At 41.8% G+C, this 12,488-nt stretch overlaps 2 protein-coding genes across 2 annotated transcripts; both read right to left on the bottom strand.

Moving 5' to 3' along the window:
• Positions 1 to 777: 777 nt before the first annotated feature.
• On the bottom strand, positions 778 to 8,720 carry LOC120065165 (carnitine O-acetyltransferase-like). Its single transcript, XM_039015980.1, has 14 exons — positions 8,291 to 8,720; positions 7,067 to 7,345; positions 6,601 to 6,719; positions 5,294 to 5,347; positions 4,516 to 4,681; positions 4,192 to 4,366; positions 3,800 to 3,978; positions 3,583 to 3,683; positions 2,778 to 2,897; positions 2,559 to 2,681; positions 2,313 to 2,448; positions 2,152 to 2,214; positions 1,858 to 1,995; positions 778 to 1,635 (listed from the first exon to the last, which is right to left on the bottom strand). The coding sequence occupies exons 1-14, from the start codon at positions 8,315 to 8,317 to the stop codon at positions 1,420 to 1,422; spliced, it is 1,896 nt and encodes a 631-aa protein (XP_038871908.1). The 5' UTR covers positions 8,318 to 8,720; the 3' UTR covers positions 778 to 1,419.
• Positions 8,721 to 9,797: 1,077 nt separating this feature from the next.
• Positions 9,798 to 10,927, bottom strand: LOC120065436 (immediate early response gene 5-like protein). Its single transcript, XM_039016489.1, has one exon. It carries the CDS (start codon positions 10,925 to 10,927, stop codon positions 10,031 to 10,033), a length of 897 nt encoding a protein of 298 aa, XP_038872417.1. The 3' UTR covers positions 9,798 to 10,030.
• Positions 10,928 to 12,488: the final 1,561 nt, after the last annotated feature.

Genomic DNA, 12,488 nt, shown 5'->3' with positions numbered 1-12,488 from the left:
CGGCTATGGGCTGAAACAGAAGGTATATTTCAATTATGCTGTTACACAGTGATAGAAGAAAAGATTTGGTAGAATGACATGCGACATTTCAAATAACATGATTTGGTTCATTTAAGACATACCCATATGCCTCTCAGTGTTGCTCCCACAGACTGATGTCCAGCTGTTTGCTCCCAGCGGAGTCATTGAGAATCCAACGATGACCTCAGCTTTGGGCAGTCTCACCTTTCAAGTGCTCATCAATGCCCCTCCCTCAGTAAAGATCAGGATCCAGGCTCTGCGCATGGGCCCCGTGGACAACAGCACAGCAGCCCAGTCCACCTTCATTATGGTGAGGGAAGAGGGAGACAGTTCTGTTTTGATTCTTCAGTATTTCAATGCAAACTGTCTAGTTGAGTGTACATTAAACAATTAACCTTCATCTTGACATGTATGCCATTGTAAAAAACATGTCTCCAATACCATCTCCATTACATACGAGATGTAGATGTCTTGAAGACCAACGTGTTCAAGGGCCAACAGCTCTTTCACTAGCGCTCAGCTGGAAACATGGCGGAGATAGAATTCCATGGCAAGTACCTGCATAGCAAGGGTAGCTTCCGAGCGAAATACTCATTTGTGGAGCCTTGATCTGTGGCTCGCCTTTCTATTATACAGTATTTAATGAAATTTAGGCAGTTACTGGAGGACAGTTTTTCCTTAGTTTAATCAATATTGTCAGGTTTTGTAACATTAAAATAAATACTCAAAGTGTAAATGATTATCATTACAGCAGTCTTTGGTTTAGTTTTTTTAGTTGTATAGAAAACATTTACCAATGTGAATCAAAGCAGAACCACTCAGCAAGTCATTATTATGGCACATCTGGTATAGTATGGCACACAATTTCATTACTTAAATAACTTAACTGTTTGAACTGATTCTTTTTTAAATATGAAATAACAAATATGTAGGTAAACAAAAGGAATAAATGCATGTAAAAACAACCAGAATAACATTTAAGACAGCACCAACATGTGTAGACTTAAAAAAATAAAATAATAATAATTTTTTAAAACATAATATAGTCACCATGATCTGGTGTGGATCTTTCTTTAACATAAGGTTCTAACTATCTGGAAATGGACAAACCCATATCATTAAACATGAAATGTATAACTTTCCATCAGTCATACTCACTTTTCACTGACGTACAGGTATAGTCTTCTGGGTATACCAGGACTTTCCTTCCCACACATATCAAGTCTACCTGAAGGGCCCAAAAGCTTTCCATGGCCCACCTAAATTGGTGCAACGTGCTTCTCCTCTCTCCATGTTAGAGCACTAGATATACCAGGGTGGCTTTAGTTTCTCCCACTACATCCAGCACAGGTTCAGTCCCACACAGCCCTACAGAGGAGCCATGTCCCCTGTGGGGCCTCACTGCTTAGCATTAGCTGTCTCCTCCAGCAGAGACCTCATGTCTCTCAGAGCCTTCTTCACACCCCGGCCAAAGTTGGCAGCATGTGTCTCTTCACAGCTGTTGAAGGCTGTAATGGCAATGTTGATGTGGTCTGCCATGGGGTTGTAACACACTCCATAGCCATCCGGCACCATCGGACCGAAGCACATCACACAGTCCGTCTTAGCACCAGCCTGAAGAAGAGACAGTGAAAAATGACATTTTAGGCATTAGCATTTACAAATGCGGTCCAAACCTTATCATTGTCTAATAAACTAAAATGAGTACCAAACCTTACATAGTACTTGTATTTACAATGTTTTTAGTCATGTTACCACTGGCTACAGATCTGAAACTTGTCCTCTTATAAGTTGCATTTTGGGATGCTTAATATCTCACATAAACAGCTTGCATACCTGGCTGGTGGAGAGATTGAAATGTTCAGCCACAGCATAGGCTGTATCCATGAATATCTCTGGCATGGAAGTCAGTTCTTCAATCGCCTGCAACTTCAGGCCAAGGAGATGTCTGTCTATGGCCTGGCCATGAATTGCCTGCTCAGTAACGGACATACATAAAAGCACAAAATAAATGTACATTGCAGTGGGTGGGGACAAGCATGTTATTACAGTAACTGTAGATTTATTATTATTGTGTTATTACAGTAACTGTAGAGTTCCATCAAAAACTGATAGAGTTCCAGTCCTCACCATATTAGTGTATTCTCTGTGGGCTTGGCATGCTTTGTCCAATAGAAAAACCTTCTCTGTGTTCTGTCAACATATAGTAAAACATACATTATTGCAGTACAGTAACAGTCAGTGGTTAGTGTCTATTTACTGTCAACATCCAGGTTTCAGAGTTGACTCACCGGTTTAGCTGGGTCCTCCATCACCTGGACAAAGTTGAGCGAGTCGTTGGAGCAGGAGCGGATGGTGTCTGTTCGACCAAGTGCAAACATACGCAAGGACGCACTCTCATAGGTAGAACAGCACATCTTATACATTCTGAAACATGAAAGATCAGTAAGTCTCAAATGTGGCAAAGTGACAGGTTAAGGTAACCCAACTGCTGTTTCAGATGCTGTTTTTTATAGTAGAAATGTAATGAAACCCACCTGAAGTAGGCAAGCTGTAGAGCCATTTGTATAAAGGCATCTGGACTCAACTTGTGCGCCCTTGGAACATTTCTCCCATAGTCAGAAAAGAAGACCACGTTCACATCCAAGTCATGTGACATTCTGGGGTATAAAAAAAAAAGTCAGCCAAAGGGTGAGAAACACTTCAGACATGTTTGAATAGAAACTGCTAGGAAAACCGAAACAGAATCTGCTTACATGTTCATATTCTGCTTGGCCGACTCAATATCCTTCTTCACCTCAGGTGTGATGTTGAAACGCAGTTTGGGAGGCATGGGCAGAGGGGTCATGGGAGTTCGTACTACCTCCATCCTCCTCCTGTTTAAACACAAAACAAAGGGCCAATCAGTTGTTGAAACAATAACAAAGCCCCGCCACTGTTTCGGTAATAAGCTGAGGGATTGGGCTGGAGAAATGTAATCGCTCAAATTCATAGACAGAGCTATGGATGCAAGGTCTGACCATCCATGATAAAAATTATAGTTTTGACCATGTTGAGGCTATACAGTGTTTCCCTATACTTTGTTTACAAACATTGGAGCAAAACAAGTTTAAATTACGACAGTTGAACTAAGCTCATGAGGAATTTATAAGTTATATTCTTTAAGAATAAATGGGTACATATCATTAATTTGTAAGTCCAAAAATGGATGTAGCAACTGCTGTGGTCATGGTCACAGCCTCGTCATGGTCAGTAGGCCAGGGTCATGGTCACAGCCTGGTCATGGTCAGTAGGCCAGGGTCATGGTCAAAGCCTGGTCATGGTCAGTAGGCTTCAAATGGTAGTTAAGAGTTTTTAAAAGGATGAGGCACTATCTGAACATGACAAACTGGAAATCTTCAAAATGCTTGCTATGCTCAGGCACAATGCACCTGATCCGGTTGGAAAAGTAGCCATTGCAGCCAGCAATCTGTGCCAAAGTTCTTCTCTAGAGTACACATTGACCACAGAAATACTGTGTACCATTAATCAATTAATGAAATATATTCTGTAATGCCTTACATGTACTCAACCACATGGTCCACCAAGAACACAATGGGTGGGCCTTCAGCTGGGGCATGCTCATACACCAGACCACATGTACCATCTTCACCCACAATAAACTGGGGATTAAATAACAAACATTATAAAAATGGCAAGAGACTTGTGAATTAAAATATGAAGCACAATATCTAGGAGGATGCAACCTTTGTTCTATAGTTCTAATCTCAGAGCTCACCTGTAACGTCTTATCAAACCAGCGGTTGCCACTGTTCCAGCGACTCCCTCCACCATGCAGCATCTGGGCAGCGACACGACTCTGGTACCGCTGCTCAGACATCTGTGGCATGGGGGCGTCTAGACACACCGTGAATATGCTCTTTTGGATAGCACGGACAGACTCCTTATTTGTCTTGTCTAGGGGGGAAAAACGATACAATAAGCAACCCAACAAGGACCTAGAGGAAATCATTGACCAATAGCTCTAAAACAGTGTGTCCAAAGTGATAGGTTGCTTCCAGTTACTCTTACGTTATGGCTCAAAAATGGCTTTTGTTTATTTGGTGAGTCACCCAATATGCTCCTCTGAGCCCTCACTGTCATAGTGATGTCCCCCCTCCATTGCCATACCTTTGATGAGGTTGTTGTAGGCTTTGCCCCAGGTGTTGCGGTGCTGGGAGGTCAGGATGCCTATAGGCTCCTTGTTGCTCTGCAGGGACGAGTTCCAGACCTTCTCCAGTTGCATGTAGATCTGGTCCACCGTCAGTGGTGAGCCATCGCTGTTATACACATCCAGGACAAAGAACTAAGGCCAGAGGGAGAAGGCTAATCAGCATTTGAGATTTGGTTAAGTGAGTTACAGCCAAGAAACTAACAATGCAACGTGATTGATCTCCTCTGTGTTGTAGCAACATAAAGCAGCAGCAAAGAGAGCAAAGCAAAGCTCTAGTTCACCTGGAAGTTATGGACCACAGTGATGTGAGTAGGGGCCACTTTCCCGATAGCGTGGTTGACCACAGTGTCTCTCTTTGGTCCAGGGATACGACAGGAGGACAGGATCTGGTAGTACTGGTCCATACACAGAGGCTTCCCACCCAAATACTCAATAGGCAACGTCTCACTAAGACACAGAGTTAGAGTCAACCAGGGTGACGAACACGTTAGATGTACAGGTTACTGCCAAAATAAAGGAAACACCAACATAAGGTGTCTTAATAGGCCATTGGGCCACTACAAGCCAGAAAAGCTTCAATGCACCTTGGCATAGATTCTACAAGTGTCTGGAACTCTATTGGAGGGATGCGACACAATTCTTCCAGAAGAAATTTGATAATTTGGTGTTTTGCTGATGGTAGTGGAAAACGCTGTCTCAGGCACCACTCCAGAATCTCCCGTAAGTGTTCAATTGGGAGATCTGGTGACTGAGACGGCCATGGCAAATGACTTAGATCGTTTTCATGCTCATCCAACCATTCAGTGACCACTCGTCCCCTGTGGATGGCGGCATTGTCATCTTATGAGGGCGTAGCCATGGGTAGCTAAAATAATTGCCTGCCCTGCATTTTTATACATGACCCCAAGCATGATAGGATGTTAATTGCTTAATTAACTCAGGAAACACATCTGTGTGGAAGGACCTGCTTTCAATATACTTTGTATCCCTCATTTACTCAAGAGTTTCAATTATTTTGGCAGTTACCTGTATATCATTAAAAGAGATAATATTACTAACCTGTCAATCATTTTTTTGAAGTCCAAAACCCCTGCAATCAATTTTGCAGCAAACCTGAGCAGAAAACATTGTTGAATTAATAATGAAACCATATATGGTATTTCTTCATCCAACTGACATTCAGTCTTTCACCGCTCCCCATCTCATGTTCTATTCACATAATCTACACTTTAGTGCACTATTTTGTTTTCCATGGCCTCATATCTAGTCTAGCGGTTAAGAACATTGGGCCAGTATACGAAAGGTCGCTGGTTCGAATACCCGAGCCGACTAGGTGAAAAATCTGCCGATGTGCCCTTAAGCAAGGCATTTAACCATCATATGCTTCAGGGGCGCCATGCTGCTATGGCTGACTTTGTAAACAACATATTTCACTGCATCTATCAAGTGTATGTGACAATAAAAATGTATTTTTTATTATTTTATCTCTAACCAGTCTTGCTTAAGTCAGACTCAGGACCACGATTATTATTATTATAAGAAACATCTGTCTATTTTGATTCTATATCTCCACATTTAGTGAACTGTCTGTGTCACTCTAGTCTAGTGGCTAAGATGGTGTACAGTACAGTATATTGTTGAATAATTGGCTTTTCATATGAGCATTGGAGTCTGCTCTAGTATCCTCTTCTAGCCTACTGTATAAGTTTGGCACTGTCCGTAATATCGAAGCAGTACCACATAGCGGCAAATGTTTTGCAAGAATGGTCCAGCTGAAGCGAACTCAATGGCAGCCCACTCTTACACCCATGTGTGCGTGCTCTCTCTATAGTACATTCACTGACACGTTTTGCTCAACAAAAACCCACGTAAGCTCACAATGTTGACTGCATACCTTATGGATCAGTGTTGTCCAAAAAAGCTGAGCAATGCTTTGAACAGCCAATGTGCCTAAAATAGCCAGCACGGAGGGGAAGTCTGTCTAAAGGACAGTATGAAACTCAAGCCTATTCTCAAGCTCAAGCTATGGTGTAATACAACACTAGTCAATCACTTTCTACTAACTTGCTTTCTAAGAAGCAGTAGGCCTATAAAACGTGCTTTTCATTGATGTGTAGGACAGCCATAAAGACTTGTCAGTGATGTGTAGGACAGCCATAAAGACTTTTCATTGATGTGTAGGACAGCCATAAAGACTTGTCATTGATGTGTAGGACAGCCATAAAGACTTGTCAGTGATGAGTAGGACAGCCATAAAGACTTGTCAGTGATGGAGGGCTAATGGAGAGAAGGCATCTTAACTGTCTTGTCACAATGGCTGGTTTTAGTACAGTGGTCTCAGACACACATGGTTCCTTGTTGCTCACCTCATTTGTCCTTGGCGATCTTGGAAGGTCATGCGGGGCAGGGCCACCCCTGGGCTGGAATAGACTGCCACAGGCATCCGGGAATCCAGATAGGCTGACTGCATCCACCACTCTGTGAGCTACATAAACAGCAATGACAATGCTATAGTCCAGCAAGTATCAGATAATTTTCTCCTAAACACATTCACATGTTATGATATATGCAAGGGAGTAAACCTATGGGTAAATGTTAAATGTAATCTTGAAAAGTGCGGGAAATGGATGGAATTAACATCACATTTACGTAATTGCATAATGGATGTAATACAGGGATCTTTTCCTGCCAATCAACACAGATCTTTAGCTGCCTGTATCCCTCTAAGGACTTATTTAATTTTTCTTTCAACCTCTATTGGCCATGCACTGCCCTACCACATAAACCTCTTCTTTATGTGACCTTCTCTGTTCAACTACAGCATGTACCAACCCAGTTTCCTTTGTTGCTGGCTCTGCGCTCCAGGCTTCTCTGCAACCTGTCTCCCACCCCACCAGGAATGAGGAACTCCTTGACCAGCTTGCGTGTGTGATCCAGCTCCTCCTCACTGAGCAGGGGCTCCAGCATCAAAAGGTAGCGCTCAAATGTCTGCCTCAGTGGAGGCACTGGCAGCTTGGGCAAATTGTCCTGGTGGTGCGAAGACCTCTCTGGGAGGATAGTCACTGACACTGGCTTGACCAGGTGATATGGCTTCACCAAGCCTGACCTTAGCTAAAAATAAAATAAATCTGTCATTACATTTCTAATAAATAATTTGTTCTGCATTCAATATAACATAATTCAATACCATACATGTCTAGGATGATATTTTGTGTTTTAAAGTATCTAAAATATTAGTATCCACAGTTGATAATCCCATTGGCATATAAAATATATCAACAATGTTGGTTGACAACCACAGAGCTGATTTATAGGCCTATATTTGCCAGCAACTGTCAACACCATGACAGAGTGCCATTACAACAGAAACCATAACATAATAAAAACAGACAAAACTGTGATTAACAAAGTGATTAACATTTATTTACATTCGTTTCAATGTAAAAAGGTGTGATCAAAATAATCCTATTTCATGAACCAAAAACCTTTTGAAAAAATAGATTGTTAGAACACTGTATGATCTAATTTTATGACAGAAACTTGAGACCAAAACAGATCTATCAAGTTTAGTATGTTGTTAACACCATGACACAGTGCCTATTTGTTTGGACTGTGCTTGGCTGTCAAGTTTCCTGATAGCTTTTTAAAGTTAGAATATAAATAGCCAGTTCTGTTACAGTGCGTGAACACTTGCAATGAACATGCACCACACCTAAAAAGCAATCTGTTGGCTATTTAAAATTGTATGATAGTTTAACCCACTGTTTAATCTTAATCTGATATAGACAACCATGAAACCTTGAAACTGACGGCTATCCATGTTATAACCTAATATAGAGACTCGAGTGATAGCTACAATGGGGTAAATGCTAATTTGATATGATTTTCATGGAGAAATTCGGAGTGCCCTGACTTCACATTTTAGGCTACAATAATAACAGTTACCTAACCTGGTGCCCCACCCTCATTTACAGCAGTAATAGTGAACGCGCTGCTCTTACTTATGGGCGCACAACTGCGCACTCATGAATTAGGCTATAAAAACGTTTGACTCACCACGGCTCTCACAAGAAGACCCAGCATTTTTTCATAGAAATGGCCCCGCAAGGCTTTGCTTGTTGTTAATTTAAAAAAACACCTCGAACTGTCATTTAATTCCTCAAGGACGTAGCCTACGCATGACGTTTGTTACTCAGAAATATCGGTGTTCTCCGCCGCGCCCGGGTCATAACCCGAACCGATATGGCTAGAGCTGGGCTGTAATCATTACTCCAATTCTGTTGCAAAACATTTCGTCTGGTTTTGCAACAGAAACAGTCTACTCCAAAAGGAAAACGCAAACGATAGTTTCTATTGGACAAATTCAAGTAGGTCCCTCCCCGTTTCCGTTGTTAAACGGTAAAAGGTTTCCGTAATGAATACATCCTTGGAGAGGGTTAAATTGTTGCCTATATTCAATCGGCCTTCGCTATCTGGAATCCTTGGGACGTCCGTACCCCCTCATTGAAGGAGAAGGCACAGATAAACGTATAAATGTGAAGCCTCCGGCTGGCGTTTCCACTCACTACCAAATATGGTGATGAGAGGAAGCCAAGTGGCTGGCAGTGGGAGAAGATGAAGCGAGATGGATTTGGCCGACGTTCTGCACATTTTCTCATCGAGGAAACATTTCATCTCCATACAGTTTGTTACCTAAATTAAAATCCCTTTAAAAGAAAAAAAAACAGGATGGACTGCTTTTTGTAGACTTTGCCAACGTTTCTAAAAATGGCGTTGTTTAGAAAGAGCGCAAAGGCGAATTGAGTTATTGCACACGCGCACTTAACAGAGTAGGCGTTCCTTAACGGAAATATGCAAATAAATGTATTTAGTTACAAAGAAATTATAGTCCCTTGCTTTGTAGAGTGCCATAATTAAGTATGATGGCACAGAAATAGTGTAAGACATCATTACACAAAAATGTACTTGGTCTACAGGCCTAATTAAAACAGCCTATACTGGTCTATGAAATCCATAACACACCTGCTAATTTTCTTATAATTTCACGGGAGTTATCAAAATGCATTTGGCAATAAATTGGTGTAGTTCTTTTCCATCATCGCATGGTGGAGCTGGTTCTGCATCACACATTTGAGCAAGGCATGCAAGGCACATGAAGGCAACAACATGGTGCAGGAAAAAGCTCCATGTCCAGTGAATTACATATACACACTAGAATACAAATTGAATGCGCTGTGTTGAAGCCACCGTACCTCCATCTTGGTACTCCCCCACCAGTGTAAAAACATTTTTTTTTGGAAGCTATATAATTGCATTTATTGCCCACATTCGTTTGCCACATGTATTTTATTACAGACACATGCATGTAAGATACACATTCAAAATAAAAAAAGATGTAAAAAAAATCCTTAAAGTCAATTTTTTTTTTTTACTAATGTTACTGTCCCCAATACAACAACAAAAATACTTACATACATTTAATTTTCTCTTGAAACATTTAAATGAAATGCTGTAAAATTCCATTAATTGCTACCGAGGACTGCACGTACTGGGGAATGCCAATATGGCCGGCCCGTGGCTTCAAAGCCTCTAAATGGCCAATAGGCATACATAGCATCAGCAATCAATGGTTGCTATAGGTCATTGCACATATTGCGCGAGCCCTCTCCCCAAAGTACAATTTAAATTGAGTTCAACAGCTTTTAAATTGAAAAAGAGCAGAACAGTGTTAAGTATATCAATTGTCTATTTTATTTGAGACCACCAATGTTTGTAGAAAAATGTAAAGTGTGTCAATCAAAAAGCCTCAATTGCTCTAGTCCATGCACCGCTGCCCGCCAGTGCTTGTTTACAGCAGTTTGTTTGTCCGTTTACTACCTGTTCCACGTCCGTTTGCCAGTTCAACAGCTCAGTAAACCCCGAGCCTAACACTGACATGAGGTTGGAGATGTTCGGTGTGTCCAGTTGTTCGGAATTACAACAAGAAACGTCATCAGACCTAATGCGTTTGCATGACATGGGCACAAAGTCTGACAGATAATCGGAATCAGAAGCATCACTTGAATCAATTTTTCTTTTCTTATGAGAACTTTGCGGGCCCTGACCATGTTGTTTTAATGACACGCAGTAGTCTGGGGGGAGATATCCATTCTCGACAGTAGTCACCACATGTGTGTCCAAGTCCAATACAGTCTTTTGGTTGTGTGTGTTTGAGACAGGAATGTCCCGGTTGGCTGTGTAAGGTTCCGCATAACAGTCCCAGCAGACCCCCGAGTACTTGAGGTTAGAGTCACATTGATAGACAGGAGCCATGAAACAGGCAGGTGCCGTTTGGATGTGCGCTTCGGGCACCATTGCTGGGTGGCAAGCCGATTGTGGCGCTGCGCAGTGGTAAGTGTCCAACACATCCCCTGTGTAGTTGCAGCAAAACTCACCAGCTAGATCCTCACAGTTCCCGGTCATTTCAAAAGAGTCCTGCTTTTCATCACAGACCGTCCTCATCTCCCCGTTCTGCTGTAGGTAGCTATACATTTCTGCAAACTCCATGCTCATGTAAAAATCTCTAGCGTTTTTCAGCACATATGTGACCAGCAAGTTCTTGTGGAGCTTGATACCTCCTCTCTGCGTTCTGGAGTTATGTATTTTCCGCAAAGAAATAGAGATCAAATTCTGTGCGTCAACTGCACACGCCATGATAATAAATGTACACTTCTATTTGTCACCTACTCTAGTGAATAAAATAGACTGTCTTCTGGACGTAAAAATATAAGTAATTTGCCTATTATAGAAGTAAATTCGTGGAGAAAATCTGAACATGCTTTCTCATGCTTTCTGGGTATGGGCATGGATTTACGCCCATTTTTGCTGTGAACAATTTAAAGACATCTCACATAGGTTCCTCCCCATCACGGGTTCCACCAACGAAACCCCGGCGTTGTCAAAGACTGACTTTTTTGCCTCGGCTTATAGTTTGTACTGGCCAATGAGGGAGAGGCGGTTCTTCGCTACTATTCAAATATATGTGTGCCAAAAGCGTACCAGGATGCACAATTGCGCATTACGCATAAGTAGGCGTTCATTTCTCCCCAATGATAAAACGTGGAAACTGGTTGTACTTCTGGTATTGCTATTTATTTAGTACATCTTCAAACATTTAAATTCATTAAATGACTTACCATTTCAACTCATCACACACACACACACACACACACACACACACACACACACACACACACACACACACACACACACACACACACACACACACACACACACACACACACACACACACACACACACACACACACACACACACACACACACACACACAGGTTAGGGATGAATCAGTTCATGTGCACCTGGAGGTGATGTCATAAAGTCCCAGTGATTCACGGAAACCTCTCTGTCACTAAGCATTTATGTCTGGTTGGGAAAGCTCCCTGTTGATAGACTAATCAGCCAACTGAACTGCACATCTGCTGGTAGTAGACAGATGGCTGACATCATACAGCACACCTGCACACTGCGTTCATGTTCTGCCAAATAGGTTACAGTAATAGAGGTAGGCCTAACCACTCAGGTAAAAATAATAAATAAAGAATCATCTTTAAGGCTATTATGGCCTGATAATACTGTTTGTAAACTTGGTAGCCATGTGTGATGGTATGTCTGTCAGTGTAGCATTGTTGTCAGTGTTTGGGTGTGTATTTTTCAATGGGTCCAGAATGAGGGACTCAAATGAGTGTGACTCATTATTGCTTTCTTTGAAGTTTGACACAAGGGATTTCCCCAACCCACAAGTTGATGACTCAAATATCTTTAAAATATAACACACTGGCAAAGAAGGAGGCATCGTGAGAACCATACAGCATACTGCCATTATACTAAAGTCAGTGTTGTTGGAGTTTTTAAATGTAGTAAAAGATAGGAATGAAAGAAAATACCCAATAAGAAAACTTGAATGCACCTGTGCAATGAGTGAAAGCGCTCAATCTCATCCACGGCCATTTATTTCCTTTTTTTGACACTGACATTGCAAATGTCAAGTCAGGGCACATAAACTATGACAGCCGCACACAGTTAACATCACTGTCAGAGTGGGGCATATAACAGGATGAAGGTCAAATGTTTAGCACCATGTCACCATCTCTGGCAGACAGAGAGACATCTACAGTGGTGCTAATGCGCATATGTGGCCTGCAGCGATACGCCCGTCTTGTGTGCCATCCTTGACTAACTAAAATAAATTAAATAT

This window comes from Salvelinus namaycush, chromosome 1, assembly GCF_016432855.1.
Source record: "Salvelinus namaycush isolate Seneca chromosome 1, SaNama_1.0, whole genome shotgun sequence".
Lineage (NCBI taxonomy): Eukaryota > Metazoa > Chordata > Actinopteri > Salmoniformes > Salmonidae > Salvelinus > Salvelinus namaycush.
The sequence above is the reverse complement of the archived record's forward strand: the minus strand, read 5'-3'. Positions and strand labels throughout refer to the sequence as shown.